This window comes from Setaria viridis, chromosome 3, assembly GCF_005286985.2.
Source record: "Setaria viridis chromosome 3, Setaria_viridis_v4.0, whole genome shotgun sequence".
Lineage (NCBI taxonomy): Eukaryota > Viridiplantae > Streptophyta > Magnoliopsida > Poales > Poaceae > Setaria > Setaria viridis.
This window is the reverse complement of record NC_048265.2, coordinates 37,596,711-37,617,983: the sequence shown is the minus strand read 5'-3', so window position 1 is coordinate 37,617,983 and position 21,273 is coordinate 37,596,711. Positions and strand designations below refer to the sequence as shown.

At 44.4% G+C, this 21,273-nt stretch overlaps 2 protein-coding genes across 2 annotated transcripts; both read right to left on the bottom strand.

Moving 5' to 3' along the window:
* Positions 1–5,614: 5,614 nt before the first annotated feature.
* On the bottom strand, positions 5,615–7,881 carry LOC117850389 (cytochrome P450 94B3). Its single transcript, XM_034732214.2, has one exon. The coding sequence runs from the start codon at positions 7,610–7,612 to the stop codon at positions 6,026–6,028; it is 1,587 nt and encodes a 528-aa protein (XP_034588105.1). The 5' UTR covers positions 7,613–7,881; the 3' UTR covers positions 5,615–6,025.
* Positions 7,882–12,877: 4,996 nt separating this feature from the next.
* LOC117848870 (proline--tRNA ligase, cytoplasmic) lies at positions 12,878–20,954 on the bottom strand. Its single transcript, XM_034730444.2, has 12 exons — positions 20,769–20,954; positions 20,586–20,671; positions 19,726–19,818; positions 19,373–19,489; positions 18,410–18,597; positions 17,790–17,856; positions 17,245–17,367; positions 16,925–17,077; positions 15,432–15,716; positions 13,696–13,914; positions 13,288–13,381; positions 12,878–13,176 (listed from the first exon to the last, which is right to left on the bottom strand). The coding sequence occupies exons 1-12, from the start codon at positions 20,827–20,829 to the stop codon at positions 13,112–13,114; spliced, it is 1,551 nt and encodes a 516-aa protein (XP_034586335.1). The 5' UTR covers positions 20,830–20,954; the 3' UTR covers positions 12,878–13,111.
* Between the last annotated feature and the right edge of the window lie 319 nt (positions 20,955–21,273).

The following is a 21,273-nucleotide window of genomic DNA, read 5'->3' as shown; positions in this document are numbered from 1 at the left end:
ATTCTCCTTGCATTAAGAATTTTTCATTTATGTAACTCGTGTAACGATGGTTCCATTAGGGCTAGCCGTCAGGGTGGTGGTAGTGGTGGGCCTAGAGTTCTATGGGCTCCAAGGATGGTTCACTAGGTCGCCCTGTGGGCGACCGCACTAGACGAGGTGGTCCAAGAGGCCCGGGCACACGACGTCGATGCTTTCGCAGCGTACCTTCGCTGGTTCTTACCGAGGACCAGGACGTGGGTCCTGTACGTTCCGGCCGAGCCACCGACGGAGACCGCTCCAGTCACGCAGACGTACCCTCGTGCGAGAGACGTCAACTACGACCGTGCGGTAAGCTACTGTAATTTTTGTTGTTACTAAACTTGCATCATTTGGTGTGACTAACTTCAAATTTTTTTGCTCCCCAACAGTTCGACATTATTGGGGATTTGGACACACAGGTGACGTACGGCATCGAGCACTTCGACATGCTGAATGCCCTTCAGCACCGTTCGCTGCTTACGAGGACCAGAGATGTCTGCAGGAGGTTTATCAGTGTTGTCAGATGTCGTGGCGGGCACGGGGACATCTTCCTTCCACCACGAGCTCCCTACCCTCGTGCGTCCTCTCCAGTTCCTACTCAGCAGGCTGGTATGTCCTCTCACCCGCCCATTCGTCCGCTAGCAGCCGGGACGTCCTACGCCACACCACCACCACCACCACCACCGTCCTGGCACGCCACAGCAGGTCCGTCCACCGTTCCGCAGAACGTTCTGCGGAACGTCTTGCTACCTGCCCCGCAGATGCAATCCGCATGGTCCTCTTATCCATCTTCAGCTGCACTGGAGATACAACCAGCAGGTGCGTGATGCATACATTTTTTATACTCCATTTTAAGTACGCAACGAAACTAACAAAACTATTTCCTTTGTGATTATAACAAGCTACGCAGACCATGGATGGGTTTCGAAGGACTCACACGACTAGGCAGCGAGGTCCAGCTGCCAGGCTTGGTTCGATGAGCTTTTCAGAGTGGACCCCAACCTCCTCGGTCCCTCCCAGCTGGCAGATGCCCCGCAGGGTCCTACACAGGGTGCGACCCAATACCTTGGGACACCACAGGGTCCTACATAGGACCCGACCCAGTACCTCGTGACACTACCTGCGGAGGGAGCAGGAGGACGTCCGACTCGCAACGTTCACCCGCCAGAGCCCTAGACGTACGACCGGCAGCAGACCAGAGCAGCGCAACGGGCAGCGAAGCGTGGTCGTGGTGCCAGCGAGCCTCGTTTTAAGTGAGGACGCATTTAGTGCGTAGGACGACTTGTTATTTTTTATCATTTGTAGGATTATGATGTGTACGATTATCTTTATGTGCGAGGGCTGCTCTATCTAGATAAGAAGTTAAATGCTTTTCATTGTTCGTGTGCGTTCACTATACAAGTCTAAATATTTCCCAATTAAGAATTAAAAGCACACAATTAAAATAATCGATCAGTACGAATGAAAATTGTGTGGCAAATAACGGAGTACATGACCTAAGCACAACACAATGAAAGGTCCAATAGTACACAACATTATCCATGAATAAACCATGGACACACAACGAAAGGTCCAACCGCATACAACGCAGTACTAGCCAATAACAGAGCCTACTGAGTACAACAAGGCCACTTTCCCTTCCTCAGGGCATCGGGGTTCTCCTCGATCGCTGCTTTCGCTCAGCGTGCACGCTCAAGCTTCCTCTCCCTCTCCTCCCTCTCCGCAACAAGACGCCTCCTTTCCTCCTCTTCCTTGTGCTCCTTCTCTGCAGCCTCCTCTCTGAGCCTCTTCTCCATCCTCTCCTTGTTCTCTGCCGCCCAACGCAACATGTACTGCATTTCCTCCTTGTCCTCAGGCTTGATCTCAGTGTCAATCCACTGCTCAAAATCATAGAGCGGTGAAGGGGTCTGTAACAAATGGAATAGTTACAAAACAAAAAAACATGCAGGATGTCATAGGACAGTAAAAAAATTAACAAACAGCATCGATTACTCACCATCTTGTTGATCTGGCGCTGACGAAGCGTAGGCTCAAATTGAAAGTTGGAACACATCCAATACCTCTACCTATACGTGTCCTCTTCATCGTACTTGGCTACCTTGCAAGGATCGCCGCAAAAGCACATGGGCACTGAAACACCACTAGGCAGAGGCAAAGGGTCGAAGGCATTTCCGATCAACGCAACACCACTCCACCTTTACCATTTTCGTTGTAAGAACCGGAAGCAACTAAGATTAAATCATACGACTAGCAGTTAACATAATAACGCGCACTGAGATTACCTTGGTTTCCTAGCTTTTCCACGCCTTGGCATCCTACGGTTGTATAATAAAAATATTAAAATTTCTTGAAACTATACTACTAAATACTTCTAGATCTAAATACTAAACTATGAACTAAAAACCCAATCTAATATACTAAATAAGCTACATTTTTAACATCTAAAAGCACACAACATATCTGTAGATCTAAATACTAAACTATGAACTAAATACCGAATCTACACTACAAACTAAGCTAGATTTTTAGCATCTAAAAGCACAAGATATTTTTAGATATACTATATTACGACATTGAAAAACTTACCTGATGATTAGGAGGCTTCTTCCCCTTCTTTCCTCTCTTTCTTTCTTCCTTCCCTTCCTTCTCTCCCTCTCTGGTTCTCCTCTCAAAAACAACAGGTCTAGCTCAAGAGTTGGGAGGCTTAAGGCCTGGCTGGGAGGTTTTATAGGGGGAACCCCCGCCGGCCCAGGCGGCGGTAAGGACCCTTACCGTCGCCGTGCTGGTCGTACCGCAACGGTGTAGGAGGCCAAGTCCTTACCGCCGGCCCATGCGGCGGTAGGGCCTTATCGCTGGCCCAGGCGACGGTAGGGATATGCGCCCGCGGTGTCGGCGCCTTACCGCTAGCTGAGGCGGCTGTGAAGGCCTTATCGCCGGCCTAGCCGGCGGCAATAGTCTAGATTTGCAATTTTTTCTTCCGACTATATATTTCTGCAAAATCGAAAAAATATATAAATAAAAAATTCCCTTTTAATAGTAGAATTAGAAAGCAGCCTATATTATGGTACCCATTTGTGTTTGTGGTAAGTAATCAACACGGGTGTCTATTTTCCAAAATAATGTAAAACTTTTTTTTGCCATACTGGGGAAAAAATACTCGGCAAACTTCGTGATTTCGGCATTTTGGTAATCACCGACATGAGAGTTACACCTCCTCCATCCAAAATTACTATTCATTTTTGGTATTTCTATGTACATAGTTTTTACTATGCATCTAGATATATATTATGTCTAAATATATAGCAAAAGCTATGTACCTGGAAAAGTCAAAACGAAAACGAGGATGGAGAGAGCAGTAGGAAACGAAAATACGAAATGATGTAACGATGATCGAGTGACGATGTCGTCGTGCGTCAGTGCGTCTTATCACGGCTTCATATGTCAGGGTTTTAGTGGCGCTAATCACGGGATTCTCCTGCGTTTTAGAGTCTGAACGCGCCTCAACTTTATTACCAGTCAAGCTAGGACAAATGAGGAGGGACCGCTTATGTTATTTAAATTTTTTTTAGTGTATGGTTTCCATGTTTTCCTTTTTAATAGTAGGGTTACTGTGTGTTCGCAGCTGATCTAATAGTGGACTCCTGCCTTTTGCAAAAAATTTACCAAATAATTTTGTATAAAAAAGGTTAAAATAATTATAAATTCTCACGGTTTTGATTTATACATCCAAAAAGAAAAATTCGTCATTGGAACTACCAATTTTGTGGATTTGACCATACTATAAAGAGAGGTTTATTACGCTATTAGCGAGAATTTGTCTGGGTAGTTAGTCTAGAGCTCCTTGCTGAAAGCTCTTCGATTGGACGTGAAGTCGGATGAACGTGGAATTTACATGGATATGAATGGAACACATCATCGTCAGTTCAAAAGGCCAGCACGAGGTTTGACCTCTATGAGCTGTAATGGTACGCTGATAGATCGATGTCGATCACATGCACGTGTTTCAGATGCCAAATTTCATATCTAATAACCAACATTATTTTTCTTGGACATTGATTGACCGATGCAAGAAAGACATGTTTATTGGTCAGCCAGTTCACACTGGGGAAAGCGCTTTCAGTACCGGTTCCTAACCTCCCTCTAGTACCGGTTGTGCAACCGGTATTGCTAGTTCAGTACCGGATTAAATATTCGGTACTCATGTGATTGAAGTACACACGAGACACAATTTTCTGACCAAAACCAAACTTATAAGGTTACTTTTCAATGTTTCCAATAACGAATCATCCAATACCAATTCGCACGTGGTTCACCTCTCCATGCGTCAAACAAGACTAACATAAAGCAAAGCGCTTTTCACACTAGTGGTGGCAGCTAATAAGAAGGAAAACACAATTTTCCGTATCCACACCACACACAAACCATGCATGTACTGTGGAGTCAAGTCGAAAAGGATTATCTTTCTTCTACCAAAGTTTAATTCATCAAGTTGTGTATTTTTTTTTAATTTGCCATTATAAGATGAAGCACACATGCAACTCTATCACTACTTGGCTGTTGCGCAAGATCTAATGATGTTCAGATCTTGCACATGATATGTGCAACAGCCAAGTAGTATCACGTGATAGAAAATGCCATTAATTCAGTGTGAAGGGACTAAACACATCTCACGCATAGTATCATGTTATTTTTTTATGAACTCTAGTAATAATTAATTGATTTGGTGTTGTGTCTATGAAATGGGCCCAGAACATTAGATTTATAAGATATCGTGCCAAAGTTTTATTTTGTGCCCTTTCTTTTTCCCTCTCTTACTTAATTATATGCCACATCACTAAAATATCCAATATGTTATCTAGTTAATTCGCATGATAGTACCCATTGAAAGATGGCTATGTGGTATATGCAGATTGTAGACTCGGGTATGAATACATATTTGAGAATTGTACAACAGAAAAATTAGCTAACATATGTAGTTGAGCTAAGCATTTTCATTCATAGTCCCTCCGTCCCAAATTATAAGTCGTTTTGACTTTTTTTTAAATTCATAAATTTTGCTATGCAGCTAAATACGTATTATATCTAGATGCATAGTAAAAAATATGAACCTAACAATCCACAACGACATATAATTTAGGATGGATGGACTATATAATACAACAAACCAAAAGTCTGTCTTTTCCACAATTACTTAACTTTCTAAAAGAGAATTATCCATATTTTTGAAGGGTTTTGTCTCACCAGCATGGTGGGATGGCACGACCAGCATACAGGTACCTCTGAGCCTACGACGCACACATACCTCGCCAATGGGTGTATGCACGTCTTTGTACCCGCATTGCACGGTCCTACCTTAAATACATCTTGTTGCCACTTAGCATGGCACGATACATGCTCCACCATACTACCTTCGTATTGAAATATTTGTCACTGTTAATTTTTAGTCACAACGTTTGATACTTCATCTTATTTAAAAAATTATGTAATTATCATTTACTTTGTTTATAGCTAGCTTACTTTATCATGAAAGATATTTTAAACATAACTTATCTTTTCATATATCTATAATAATTTTTTAATAAGACGGATGGTCAAACATTGCGAGAAAAAGTGACAAATATTTCAATATAGAGGGAGAGTATACATATACATCTTTGCACCCCATGGTCCTGCCCTACATCTTAGGTGCTCATGGGCTACTCTAATCCTAGAGTTGGGGGACCAGGTGAACCCAGTCATGTCCATGAACCTTCGTCACCATGAAACCTCGTCGGGAATCAAGATGGGATCACAGACAAACCATGCATCAAAACCCTTGTCCTACTGTCAGAAATTTGGCTGAACTCACGAATATCATTTTGAACAATGTACAGTTGGGACCAGTATATTCATATATCTAAGTACGAAAAACATGGCAGATGCAGCTTGCAGTTGCAGTTGCAGCAGCTCGACATGCTTTCCTCGGACGTACTGGCCACTGTTGACTCGATCGCATTTCGATGTCACTTCATTGCTCGCACGTGCCATCCTGCTGCGGCGTCCTCCTTCTCCTGACCGTCACCTTGAGCCCGCCGGCCATGTGCGCCGTGAGCAGCGGCACGAACACCGGCTGCCGGCCCTCGTCCACCGCCCGGAGCTCGAAACGGCGGAGCACGGCGGTGGCGACGAACTTCATCTGCAGGAACGCCATCTCCCTGCCGAGGCACGTCCGGGGCCCGCCCTGGAACACCGGGAACTTGAACGGCGACACGCCGCCCTCGTCCCTTGACGGCAGCGCCAGCCACCGTCGCGGCCTGAACTCGCCGGCGTCGGCGCCCCAGATCGACTCCATCCTGCCCATGCCGTACGGGAAGTAGGTGACGCGGTCGCCGCGCCCCACGCGCGTGCCGTCGGGGAGCACGTCCGCCTTAGCCGCGTGCTTCGAGTCCCACGCCACCGGCGGGTACAGCCGCATCGTCTCGCAGAGCGCCACGTGGAGCACGCGCATCTTCCGGGAGCCGTCCAGGTCGACGCCCACGCCGCCGCCGCGGTCGTCGCACGCGCGCGACGACGACGAGTCGATCTCCCCGAGCACCTCGCGCTCGACGTCGCGGTGACGCGTCATGAGCCAGAAGAACCACGTCAGCGCCGCCGACGTCGTGTCGCGGCCGGCCATGATGAAGCTAATCACCATGTCGCGGATCGCCTCGTCGCCGTACCCCGCCGCGGCCATCCGGGAGACCAGGTCCAGGTCGTCGCGGCGCGCCGCTGGGCGGTGCTCGTGCCTCCTCCTCCGGCCGCGGCGGACGAGCTCCGTGATGGCGTCGTGTATCACCCTTACCTCCTCCCGTAGCCGCCTCTCCGAGCCGACCCCCAGCGCGCGCTTGGCCTTCCACACGGCGGCCACCGGCGCGGCGCCGCGCCCGGCTACGATCGCGGCCGCGGCGTCGAACGCCGCCGCCAGCCTTGACAGCGGCAATGCTGCCTCGTCGCCGGGGTCGTCCGCGCCGAGCGACATCCGGCAGATGACGTTGAACGCGAACCGCCTCAGGAGCTCCTGCACGTCGACGACGACATCGCCGCCAGCCGCCGCGGCCGTGTCGAGCGCCGGCAGGAGCCGCGAGCGCGCCTCCGCCTCCAGCGCGGCGCCCACCCGCTCCCTGAGCGCCCGCGCCGTGAACTCGTGGCTCACGAGCTTCCGCTGCGCGCGCCACGGCTCGCCGTCGGCGTTGAAGATGCCGCCGCCGAGCAGGTCGCCGAGCACCTCCGTGAAAGGCTTCCCCTTGGGGTAGTTCCCAAAGTTATCCTTGAGGATATGCTCCACGTTCACCGGGTTTGCCGTCACCACGGTCCGGCGAGCCCCCAGCCGTTCCACCACGACCGTCTGCGACGGCGACGCCGCGAGGAGGCCGGTGTACCAGTCCAGCAGCCGGCGCCGGTTCCGGTAGTACTCGACGAGGCAGCCGAGTACCGGGTGGCTCCTCGGCGCATGCCGGGGTCCACAGCAAACGCTACCAGTTCTTCTTGTTGCGAGCAGAGCATGGCAGAAGGAGCAGAGGAAGAAGAAGCAAGAAGCCACAAGAGGTAGCATGTAGCTGCAGCACTCCATCTCCATGGCGATCTACAGTCGCAAGCAGAGGTATGATGGAGGCCGATGACAAGTCGTGAGCACTGAACACACGATACACTGCTGGCTGGTGAAGTTATACATATATATATGCATCTCCGGAGATGCATGGGGCCATGGCACTGTGGTGTGAAAGCATGTGTCCATGCTTGTTCACTAGTACTTGGTTGCCACTAGGAGTTGGAGCCTTTTGTTTTGCTTTTGAAAGGTCATCTTAAATTTGGAGGCCTTGAGGGAGACAGGCACTACCTCTTGGTGTTGGGCTGTTGGGGGCTTTGGGGTTGAGGGTGTTTTTTGCTCCTTGATTGCTTGATTTGCTATTAGCACGTCAGCACCGGCTTATGTAAGCGTGTGACTGGCTTTTCAAAAGAATCAGTAAATATTTTGAGATACCACAACCCTACTCTTTTGGATTCATATGCCATAGAACCACACATACTTCGCTTGAATTATCAGTAAACTGTACATTCAACACTGCTAGTTTTTACGTATATCTGACTACAGATCATAGAAAAGAATCATGCAAAGCCTATTCCTTATCATCTGAACATGGATTTTTCACATATGCACACATGGTCTATTCGGACCATTCATCTTGAAATCAATAGTGAATGAATTATGAGTAGGTGAGAGGATCTTGGATATGGAAAAATTCAATAGTTAGATGAATAATATGAGATGATTGAACGATTAAGATAAACCAATCAGCCATAAGTACATGCGAAGATGCCTTTACCCTTGTCATCCAATAAGTGTCATGATATATATATACATGCCATAATTTTGTGATTGAAGTCTGCGACATCAATTATTCGGGCGTGGAAGACCATACCAAGCAGCATCCAGAATGTCACGAGAAGACAGTGTGCGATAAAGGATAGAGCAAAAGAAATAAACAGTGACTCTAGCCAGGACAATTATTGAGAAGCGGAGCGCCGTCCAGCTGCCCAGGCAACAGAAGAAGTGCATAATTGAGGAGTCTCCCGAAGCCTCTGCTGCAGCTATAAAAAGAGAAGTCGGGTGAAGCATTCAGCAGAACCACCACAACCACGACAATTAGCATATCACCACCGAAGCAAGATCACCAAGAAGCAGAAGACCTCCACTCATGAATACTCCATGAAGACCACCACCACCTCGGAAGTGCTATGAGGGATACCCACCATTAGTAGTAACACCCCACTACCGTTGTATCACTCCACCACCTCTGTATTACTAGAATAAAGGGAGGCCATTGGAGCTCGTCCCGCCGTTTGTAAGGTAATTAAGGTTTGTGCTAAGTGCTTGGGGTTTCCCGAAAGGGAAAGCCGCGTGTAAGCTTGTCCCGTGGAAATGGATTAAACTGTCCTGGTAATATCCCTGCCTTCCCTTAAGCTCGTCCGTATGGGGTGATGTCTCTACGCTAGGGATCCTAGAGAAACCTCTGCGTGTGTCGTTCTCGTGTTAGCCCTGGTAGCGGCGTTTGAGGAGAACCCTGTATGCGCAGAGAAGTGTTCCCTTCAGATGGAACTGCCTGGGGAGACGGTAGAGCTTGAGTCCTGTGTGTGCGTGGCTGGGATGGTTAGGGTGAAGACCGGGCTGGCCTAGTTTTGAAGCTAACCAACGACGCATACGGTGAGTACCGAGTAGGAGTGACACAAAGAATAGCAGCATCACTGGCTGAATCCTTGATCTCGCCAACCCGCAAAGATCCTGAGAATCAATATAATTAAGCCTAATCACGCACCCACGCATACCATATCTACTGAATAGTTGCTGAAAGCGACCCCAAATAGTTGCTCAATAGTGCAGAATAGTGAGCGAATAGTGCAGCCATTTTTGCTCATCCTGAGGTGCTCCACCTACTCGCGGTGAGTGCCTGAACGCTATTCATATTCCTAATTTGAATAGTGCCGCTCAAATTTGAATAGTAACCAGAGAATTTGAATAGTGCAATGAATAATAACTCAAAATTTGTAATCTGAAATTTAAGTTGCTTGAATTCCGAGTCGCAGTTCCCCGTATCTTCGTTGTCCCCGTGTGTCTCTTAATTCTATGAAATTGGGTAAGCAAATTGAGTTATGCGATACTTTATACTACACAAGTGTAGTTCCCTGAAACTTTACGTTTCGATTATTGTAATGTTACAGTAGTTACAAGCATCTTTATAGTAGCGCATATACAACATAGTACATCATCTCAGCCTCAAATAAAACTGGCCCTACTACGGGCCGCCTCTAATATGTCAGCAGCTGCTTGGATAAAGGTGGGCCATCAACAAGCGACTCATGACTAAACTTCGATGTTTCATGGACCAAAGAAATAATGTTTTAATGTTTGTAGGATATATGCTTTGTTTGTGTGCATATTGTTGTTTGGCTGGTGTCCTTTTGGTTGCTTGGTTTCTCCATAGCTAAGGACAAGGATTTTTTTAATAAGGAGGACAAGGTTTTTGTGTGCATAGTGTCTTTGGATAAGGACAGCGTGGGCTAGATGGAGATAAATGTCAATAATAACTTTTCGTGGTTTGGTTTGATAGGGGAAGAAGCTACAAGTTTCTTTTTAGTCCAGTCTTGTTTTTGATGTATAGACTCGAGCAAGTGGACACCCATGCATGAGCTTCATCTTTTCTCTCAAAAGGCAGAAAAGTCTGACATAATTGTCCTGGAAATTCTATTTTTATGATATATGAGTATACATAGTTATAACTTATAAGGGTCTCTAGAATAGAGTAAAAAATACACAAAATCTGTAGCTATTGTACTATGAACTCCGATTCAAGGTTTAATTTGTCAAATGACTTAAACCACAACCACAATCTCAGGAGCATACATTGGAAGAACACCGTAACACGTGCAGAAATTAGCTTTGGAGAAGCCGCTATATTGTGGCAAAATCTAGGCCTCCTCATCTATGGTACGGATGGACAATATATGAAGAAAGGTACTAGAGACGAGTTTATATGGTCTGAAAATGTTGTGCGACAACAATACATATACACTAAACTTAGCATCTCTATATTATATGAATTCAACTTTTAAAATGAAGAATCAAGAGATTTATGTGGAATATCTCGAACCACATAGCATGCTTGAGAAGAATGGGTCTGCATAGCGAAGGACTTGACTTAAAGAATTGAAAGTACTACTTCCTCTCATAAAAAATATCAGTCTATCTAAATTTTTCCTAAGTTAAACATTCTTTTTACTTTGACCATCGCGTGTAAAATTTTATAAAGATTGGTAACATGCCAAACCTTGGTGAAGGTGTGGCTAATAACAAAATACTCACCACAACTTAAGCAAAGTATGGCCAGGAAGAGCTAATGATATGTGAGATCTCATGTAAAATACGATTGATTATCAATGTATTAAAAATAGTTAGGGGAGTAAATCGTGTCTAAATTTTGTTAAGGAGGTTAGGTGGACAAAACAGATAGGTGAAGGTAGGAAAATGGACTTTTTCCTAAAATAAATAATCATCATAGTGTAAAGTCTTAGTCTGCTAGAATTTCACGGTCTGTAATTCACATCGTCTCTAATTTTCATTGCATCCAAGCAAAATCACGTGCGCTAAGAAAGTATTGGGCTTGGGTTAATTGCACCTTAGCATGGCAATAAACAAATACTAAATGGGTGGCGCAGTCATTAAAAAGAGCGGGTCTTGCCCGTGTTCATATCAGGCTTCTTCCTTTGAATCATAGTACATGGCAAATTGATGAGCTCCTTGATTTATAGTTACATGTTATAAATTGAAATAAATTTCAAAGTATCTACTATTATTGTAAAAGAGCAACAATTTGGCAATTCCCATTTAAGTGACAGAAACTGTAACTGAAACTTAATTAGCGGTGCAGTGCAGATCAAAGTAATCCAAAAACGAAATCAGCAGACAGGGTATCAATCAAGTTCAAGAGTCTAGGTTTGTTCGATGAATCTTGGTGGCCTCGGACAAAATATAGCACCGGCTAATCAGCAGTCGACAACAGACGAAATGATCTTGTGAAGGATCTCCTAGGATCTGCTATATAGTGAGGTAACATGCTTGGTGGTCCTATTCCATCCCATGCACACATATATGTAGCCAAGATCGAGGTAGGTTTAGATTTTAATCATCAATATGTTTTTAATATTTTGGTTCAATTTTAAAAATTGTAGAGCAAGATTTGTCTTGAAATAAACGTGATATAATTAGTAGTAATAAAAAAAATGGGTTTTGCCCGTAACACCACTCTTTTTGTGACGGGAGGGTGTATTAATAACTGTAATAACATCAAATCCTATGAGGTCGAGGCATGTATACATCCATGCTGTATGCATGGGCTGATGGGCAACGTGCATAAAACCATCATAATAGTGCATTGGACCTGCACAAAGGAGAAACTATCTAGCGCGCGAAACCTTGCGACGTGGCGGAGTCTCGCCCTCCTCTTGCTTGACATGGATCGACTAACCAAGAGGAAAAGGACTCAACATGTGACAGCTGCTACATTGCAGAACGCAGCATGTCACATCAGTCGATTTTTTGGTATAGTATGCATGTGCAAAAATAAAAAAGAAAAGGCTATGTGGCATGCCTTAAAGGCTTAAACCATAATTCTCCGTAGGTGCTTTTTGCACACGGACACATCACGGCCCGTTTGGTTAAGCTCCGGATCCGCATACTCTATCTTCAGCTCCAACTTCAGGTAGTCGCGTTTGATTCTGTTGAACCAGAGGTCTTACGCCCAAAATAGAGTATTATATTACTAGAATTGCCCGCGCCACTAAAGTTGCACAAAGCATACCAAAGTGTTACGTTGCAGTTGAAAGAATTGCAACTTGTACAAAGCATCAAGCATGGTCTGTAGCATCATCCTCTCACGCTGAAAATACCGTTCCCCCACAGAACTTGCAAAACAGCCAACTCTGGCAGCGCGAACGGACAGAAGGTGACGTACGTGCCAACCATGTCGGCCATACATCATCTACGTCGCTCCCAAGGCACGGCCATTGGTGCAAGCCTGATGTGGTGTCTACTCATGCTCCATGCTAGGTGTTGTAGTTCAGCGTAGGGTCTGCGGAGTACGGACTGCTTCTAAAGGTACGAGCATGTGGCTCGCTATAGGCCATTTGTTGCGGGAGACATCGTCCTGTGGCGCGACAGTAGACACTGTTTGTCCGCTACATGATTGAAGCAACTATGAACCCAAAAAGCAGAAATGAACAGCAGTGAAGGCCAAAAGTCTCAAGCTCGGGTGAGGATGATGGCATTGTGCAGCAAACAGCTAAGATATAAGCAAAACTCTGCATTTTGCTAAACAGATGTCATCCTTTGCCACAGCCAAATCCAACACGACCGTCAGCTGTTACAGGTATATCGAATCGACGGCTTTTGCCAGTAGCGATGACTCATGAGAAATTAAATGGTTGCAAAGCACAATGTAAAGGGATTTTCGGATCCACATCCGATGCTACAGGATTCAGTTCAAAACTCCAAGCGGGCAGCCAAATACCATGGGAAGGCCAATCAGTAGCTGCGGCCCCAGAACGACCACTTCTTTGCTGGCTTTCCAGAAGCGAAGCACAGGGTTCCTGAGTTTAGGTGAGCAACACACAGGTCAGCGTGGCATGATTGCACGACAAAAACTGCAGAATTACAGTAGTAAGAGAATCTCCAAAGCAATGTTTGCTTCCACTCCATACCTTCTGGAAGTTCTGGCTGATCGAATGGAGTACACAATGTTTTTGCCGCTCCGAGGTCCCCCTTGGTCCGAGCTTTCACATCTTTCTCAACTTCCTGTATGGGGAGGGGAAAAAATGAAATTCTACGGACATGGCAAGAGGAAATAGTACAGTAAGTGGGACAAAGGAGCACCAAAGACTTCCAATTTTCCACATTTGCAACCCCTTTTGAAATACTTATATTTCTGTAGCACAAGCCAAGGACTAAAAGGTGATAACAATGATGCAATCTTATAGGAACAGTGTCTCCCCAAAAAAAAATTATTTACTCCCACCCCACTTCTATACTTGACATATACGGATTATTCATGACAGGAGGCAACTCTGATAATATGGTAAACAGCAAATATAGAAAAGATCTTCAAGTACCTCCTCATCACACCATGGAGCCAAGATCAACCTTTTGTTGTTTAGAGCAGTTGTAAATTCATCCCAGGTGTGGATGACTTCAATGCAGGCATCTCTCTTTTCTTTGGCTGCTTTGAGTAGGTTTGCTTGGATATCATCCAGTAATGCTTTAACCTCCTCAACCAAATTGGCCACAGGAATATCAACCTTTGCACCATTGTCTCGGCGGACAACACGCACCTGAATAGAATAGGATTGCAGAAAACATTATAATCAGAACATTTTTGCCACTCTGCGCATCCATCTGAGAGATAAGGCACAGATTGGTAGCAGGAAAACATAAGAACTAGAACATTATTGCCACTCTGTGCATCTATCTGAGATAAGGCACAAGATTGGTAGCTGGAAAAGATGCAGGGAAAAACCACTGAGGAACAACTTAAGCACCTTATCCTAGTCTCCCGGAATAAGTTATATATAAGGCCCTGTTTGGCTGCTTTGTAATTTTATTCACCGGTAATTAGCTTCCGCTTGTAATATCTAGTGCACAACAATACAACTGTAAATTATTTCCTTTGTAAAATATTCGTTTGGGTAAATGCTCTAGAAAGACACTGGCAGCCACTGCAGTGCTCCAGCCTCCAAGCATCCATAGTTCCGCACGCTCAACCTCTGTACAGCTAGCACCTTCTCGCTCACACCGCGAGTTCGGCCACAAGTCTGACAGCCAGACCTAGACCTCTTCCACCAACATCTGACACCAGCAAACTACGCCATGGGAGATCTAGATGCAGGCTGAGATGATGACGAGTTCGGTGGCAGCCGAATGGAGATGACAAAGATCGTGTACATCAATCGCGTACTTGTCAGAATCAGTGAGGAAATGCCAATCGATTGTGACATCAGACTTGACAAATCTCAATGAATCATGGGGACCGAACTCCTTGCCGCCTAATTCGAGCTCACCGCCATAGAACTCGAGCATCCTACCCCCAAAAGTGAGATGCTTGAGGGCTCGCTGCCGCAACTTTGCAACCCTTCACATGCACTCTGCATCGATGGTGGATCCAAGCATGGATTCCCATCTGCAGGCATGGATCTGGCTGAGCCATCGGCACAAATTCATGGCTGGGAGAGAAATCCGTGGAGAGCCATCGGCGCAAATTGATGGCTGAGAGATCGTCACGGAGATGGAGTCAGGACCTCAGGGTGATGCCGATGGGGAGCAGGATGAGGATGACGCGAAGTCGCGAACCGAGAGGACTCAGGTCGAGGACGCGCCCGACATCTGTCGTTTTTTTAGTGTGGGCTCGATAGGAGTTTTTTATTTTCCGGTTGGAATGGCTCAATACAAGGGTAAATTTATTAGCCTCACAAGCTATCCAAACAGTCTTTTTTAATTTCAAATGCAAAATTTTCCATAGCTGTAATTTACACTGGTTTTGGTTATAAAACAGGGCTTCCAAACATGCCCTAAGAGAGTAAGTGCTAGTATTATAGAACCACTAGTAATTCGAACAAAAAGCCAAAAGGAAATGACAAATTAAACAAGAGCAACCAGTCAACTAACAAAGTTTGTCTTTGAAAAGGCCATGAAAAGCAGTACTGTTAACTACTGCAGATAGTCCTAGATTAAAGAGGCAAGACAGTAATTTATATGGCACGTGAATCTGTGCGAACAAGAGCCTAAAAACACTAGTGTAGTTAAGAGACCACATCCACACATGATAGTTAAAAGTGGTGAGATAACTCAGTACCTGTTGGTTGGCCAGATCTTTTGGCCCAATCTCAATTCTCAAAGGAACACCTTTCATTTCCCAGTGAGAATACTTCCAACCTGGAGAGTAATTTTCACGGGTGTCCAAATCCGCTCGGAACCCAGATTCATTGAGAGTGTAAACAGCTGATTCGCATGCTCCCTTTATGGCAGTTGTGTCAGCATCCTTGTAGGGCACTGGAATCACAATTACCTGGATTGGTGCCACCCTTGGTGGTAATACTAAGCCTTTGTCATCACCGTGTGTCATCACCATCACTCCAATCTGCAAGAAGAGACTATACATTACAAATGCAAACATAAACTGTGCAGAACACTATGCAACCGGCAATCCTAGGCACACCAAAAAAAAAACATTAATTCAATGCAACAGGTTAGTTTAAAAACTTGCATGCCAGTATATTCTACAATGCACATCAGATTCTCGATAAACTAAGCGTGTAAAAAAAATTAAAAGTTCAATTTTATTTTTGCTTAAGTTGGATGGGAGTTTTGTGTTAGGCTAACTCTAGGTAGGTAGGGAGGGAGGGAGGGAGGGTTTGGGGAAAGGAAGTGCAGGAGAAAAGGTTCTGTGAGGGAGACCACCGATCTCTCCAGTCTTCAATCTTATGCACCCTTGTCCCCAATCACCAGCACTGTTTTGAGCATGCCCGCTCCACTACTACTCGTCTTTGTATGTGAAACAGGGGTGTTGCGACTTTGTCAACCCATGATGAGTAGCTGACTGTACACTACGTCAGCAGATCTAGGCATCACTTGTCAAGACCGCATTTTGTTGTTTCAGGCTCATCTTGATGATTACACAATTCTATGTTCTGATTCCGTGTTTAAAGCTGAGAATTCAGATTTCGAAAGAAAAATGTGAAGAAAAAAATGCGGTGTGACAAGGATTGGAGTGGCAACCAACTAGCCAAGGTCCATGGAACATTTCCAAAGCCTGGAGCAAACAAAAGTTTTGGAAGATGTGAAGCAGTTAACGAAGTTAGTGATGCAATTCATGTTCTGGGAGCTCCAATGCAAACTGATCTCAAGATGGCATGGCATGTTGACCTTGTAAAAGTTAATTTTAAGGATACAATTGCTCAGTATATTATCAAATAATACCTTTTAAATTATTTATATTTACAGACACAATATTTGCATACAACATCTGTTATTGGTTTCACTTGACAAGTATGGTGAAACAGTGGTTTGGATCGAGCTAGTCACATGTCACTTTTATTTGACAATTCGTGAAATCTGAACCTTTGTTGACCCATTTATAAAGTTCAAGGAACCAAATGATTCTGATGTTTAAGAAGCTAACTGATATCAGGTGCAAGTGTATGAGAGTGCACTTTATTCCCTAGATTTCAACAAGCAACACATACAAAAAGAAAGCACCATGCATATTCGAGAGGAAAAGAAAATAAAGCATCATTTCCATTCCCACAACGATTATGCATTTTCAATCAAAGAAAGTGTAAGAATTACCGAGCGAGTTGTGTAGGCCCAAGAGTTTTGCCAAACCATTTCCCTTGCACCTTTCTCATTCTCAAAAGTGATATCAAACATCTTGGCAAAGTTCTGGCCAAGACAATGTGAGGTTGCGCCTTGTATACCACGACCAGTGTTTGGAACGAAGGCCTGATAAAAAGACATTTAGCAACAAGCATGCAATTATAGAGGCTGAAACAACAAAATGCAGAAAAAAATGCAATTATAGAATACAGAAATTAATTTTCCTTTCCATCAGGGTAGCTAAGGAAAGACTACATTGTGTAGGAATGCAGCAAAAATGTTCGATTCAATACCTCAACACTGGTGGTATAGAGTCCACCCGCAAATTTTTCCATCTCACTTTTCCTCCCTTTGGACACTGGAACTGCTAAAAATTCTTCATATATCCTTCTGTACAGTTCCAATATTTGGAGAACCTGCGAATGCCAACATGGATTCATCATAAATAATGCAATCATATTATATTATTACTAGCAACGAATTGTCCATTTGATTTATCATAATGGCTGATTCAAAATAGTTTTTTTGGCAGACCAACTACCTAGATAAATACAAAAAAAGCATTCATAAATGCAAAACGAGGATACTATTTTTTTAATAGGATGAAATATAAAAACTAGATTACAGATTTCAAAACAAGACCAAATAATTAATGACATCTAATCTCACGATTAACTAGGTCAGTTGCTACTTCAAACTATGCATATCTTCTAACATTCACATTTTAATACTGGGCAAAATAAACTCAATCGTTATAGCATTACACTTTACAATAGAATCACCTAGTTGACAACAGAACCATATAAAAACAGTGCAGAAATATGTAGCCTATTAGTACCTCTTCGTCTGCCTCTTCTTTAGTCGCAAAAGCTGTATGCCCTTCTTGCCACAGAAATTCACGGCTCCTGAAAGAGTTGTTGCAGAATGTTTAGACTAGAGGTCTTAAATTTTAATTATTTTTTGGGTGGGTGGTGGTTTTGGGGTGGGGGTGTACATCCATCATTAGTGTGCATAAAAAATTAACTCCCTCCATCAAATATATAATGCCCCCGCAAATATATAAAAAATTCAAGCCTATTAACTTTTGGCAAACAATTAGGCACATGTATCAAAATCCACTGAACTTTTTCACTAGTGAGGGTGAAAATTTTTAGAGCAAGTAGTGAAAGCCTGTATTACCAAAACTTCCATTAGACCATTTGATCCAAATTTTCTAGAATAAATAATAACATTTATAAAAAAGTGAAGAGCTATTTAAGACTTTTATGGGAAGAAAGTAAATATGATATCTCCTTGATCTTTTAAAAAATTGAGAGCTGACCAGTGAGGCAGCAGCCAACTTGACATGTTCTTGTCACCAAGTTAATTAGAAAATAATGGGAGTGCCTTACATGCACATGAAGAAATAAGCAGAGAGGAATAAATGCATAACCACAAGCATGGGCCAACAAATAGTACCTTATGAAAGGAGTAGGATTGCTAAACTCCCATCTAACAACGTTACACCACTGGTTACACCTCAAGGGTAAGTCACGGTGGCTTCTTATCCATTTAGAGAAGTATGGATACATGACAGTCTCACTTGTGGGGCGGATTGCAATAGGAGCTTCCAGGTCAGATTTCCCTGATTTAGTAACCCAAGCTACCTGCAAGAGAAATAAAAATGAATAGGTCACTTTCCTTTTGCATAACTGAAAGCAGTATCAAGATGAAATAGCACTGATTATAAGGACCTATGCACTGCTTGAAATTAAATTAACAAGCGGATTTCATGAAACCACTACTTTGCTGCACGTGATCACATCATAATGAACTAAAATCTTATCCAAAAAAAAAGATGAAAATCTGTGCCAGCTTCCAACAAACAACCATGCTACTCAATTATTCATTATTTCGAACCCAAACTAGAAAAAGCTGGATGACATGCACTGGCTAAAGCCAACACACTCTAAAGCAACAACAATACTAGTTTATGGTACAGATAAATTGACATTATTTTTCTACTAGTGGACCTTATAGGTTCATGAGTTATTTATGTCACATTGACAACCAAAACTAAACTCATCCAAAGTACAACAGTATCATAAGGGTCACAGGGAGTTCATGAGTTTGTAGCATTGTCTTTTTATGAGAAGGAAAGTAAACAATGGAGTAATTCAAAATTCTGACAAATCCTAATTTCTGGTCTTTCTCAAAAACTCATTCATAACAGAACACAAAACACATCTTATGTTGATGTGTTCAGATGAAAATAATGAAAAAACAGTCTTTGTGCCTAGTTCCATGTACCCATTTCTTATTCATTGAGCTTTTTATCTTTTTCAAAATAAGTAACTCTTACAGTTGGGCAGGCTGAATATGAATATCCTAACTGGGAAAATGTGGAAACAGAGATGTAAAGGACAAGAGTAAAAGGCACACCTCAGGAGCAAAGCCCTCAATGTGGTCCTTCTCCTTCTGTAGAACATTCTCAGTAACAAACAAAGGGAAATAATATGGTTTGAGCTTCAGCTTTTTAATTTCTGCATCAAAGAATTCCTGCACCAAATCACATAGCAGTTACCAAAAGGAACAGGATTACAGTAGTGTCATTATGCCTTTCATAAACATTATCTAGACACATTCTTTAGCACTGAGATACTTGCAATTATAGAATTGGTAACAAATGGCACTTATAGTTTGTTTAGGGGAAGCACAATTGATGTCAAGTTAAAGGAAAACATCAATGACCAGTGAAATAGATCATCATTTTCAGTTGGTATTGAAAAACTTACTTTCAGCAGCTCCCAGATTTCCATTGCCCATGGCCTCAATATATAACAACCCGAGATGTCATAGTACTCGATCATTTCACTGTTAACAACAACCTGGAGGAACAAAAAACAGAACTCGAAATAATAAGGTACTATTTCATCTTAAAGACAGAGTGATACTATTTAAGTTCTGATGAAAAAATGTGGCCATATAGCAAGTAATAATCATCCTTTGCCAACAATGACCAAATGGAGCAAAACAGAATAGCAGTTCAGGTATGGTACTTAATGCCATTGTTGCATCTGTAACAACACCACAAACCAACCACCAGTTCCTCGCAATTAGAGTGAGGTGGTGGTTGTCATGGCTGCTAATGTTTTGCAAATCGCTGTGGAATCTAGCCAGTTACGTAAAATCGTAACTAATTCTAGTAGGATTTCCTCCATTACAATTCCATAACAGATAACTAGAAGCTATGTCTGCACAACAAACACTACAACCATCATCAGAAACTAATTTAGAATTGTAACAGTCTATCTGGCTATCCGCACAACACTAAAACCATTATTGGCAACAAATCTAGATTTGTAACAGTTTATCCACACAACAAGCAGTAAAACCATCATTGGCAACTAATTCAGAATTGTAGCATCGTTTGGTCACAAAGGCCAAAACTCTTAGCTGCCAGAAGAGCAACCCAAACCGCCACATCGAATCCCCCCAGCTTTAGCAGTCAACGCCTTCGAATTCCATCCCCGTCACAGGCGCACACCCCATCGCAACTACATCAACCAAATCGGGAGTGCGCCCGGCACCAAATCTGACGGCAACAATCCTCACCCAGAACGAAACGAAACGAATTAGTCAACACTCCACGCACCTCGGAGTACCACTCCCCGAAGTTGTCGTCCTTCTTGTACGCCATCCCGAGCTTCGTCTCCTTCTTAACCTCCTTCTTCTTCCCCCCTGCAAGCCGGCATCCAAAGGCAAAAATCTCAAATCCAGCGAAAAAACCTACACCACCGCACGGAGAAGACGACGGCGAAGAGGAACGAGCTCGCACCTCCCCCGCCCTTGGCGGCGCCTCCCTTGGCCCCGCCGCCCTTGCCTCCGCCTGACGACATGGCTGGCGGATCCGGTGCGCGGTGGCGCGGCTCTGCGCAGGGATCCGGGTGGAAGGAGCGGCGGCGCGCTAGGGTTTAGTGGTGGCGGCGGCGGGCGGGAGTGGGGGATGACTAAGAGGGGGTGGGATAGAGTAGCGGCCACTCCGAGTCAGGAGTAGCGCGCAAGTAGCCAATCGGACAGCACGGTGCACGGGCACGTTGGCTGTTGCGCGCGGCCCGGGATCTGTGGGCTCGGTCCACGGGTGACGTCACAGGGGGGTTCGGCCGGCGCGGCCGCGGGGCCACGCGGCGATGGGCTGGCGTACGTAGACCGGGAGTAGGGAGGCAACTGCGCCTCAGATAAACGAATGGTATTTGGATAATTGGATTTGGTTGTTCAAATACAAAATTAAAAGGGGGAAAGAGTAGTGCTAGCCTGCTAGGTACTGGTGCGTTTGGTCGCCA

Excerpts from the sequence above, each read along its gene's own strand:
- LOC117850389 (XM_034732214.2), bottom strand. The coding sequence starts at position 7,612 with ATGGAGATGGAGTGCTGCAGCTACATGCTACCTCTTGTGGCTTCTTGC.
- LOC117848870 (XM_034730444.2), bottom strand. The coding sequence starts at position 20,829 with ATGTCGTCAGGCGGAGGCAAGGGCGGCGGGGCCAAGGGAGGCGCCGCC. Across the intron at positions 20,672-20,768 it reads CGCCGCCAAGGGCGGGGGAG|GGGGGAAGAAGAAGGAGGTT; the intron begins GTGCGAGCTCGT and ends GCCGGCTTGCAG. Across the intron at positions 17,857-18,409 it reads AATCCTACTCCTTTCATAAG|GAGCCGTGAATTTCTGTGGC; the intron begins GTACTATTTGTT and ends CAACTCTTTCAG.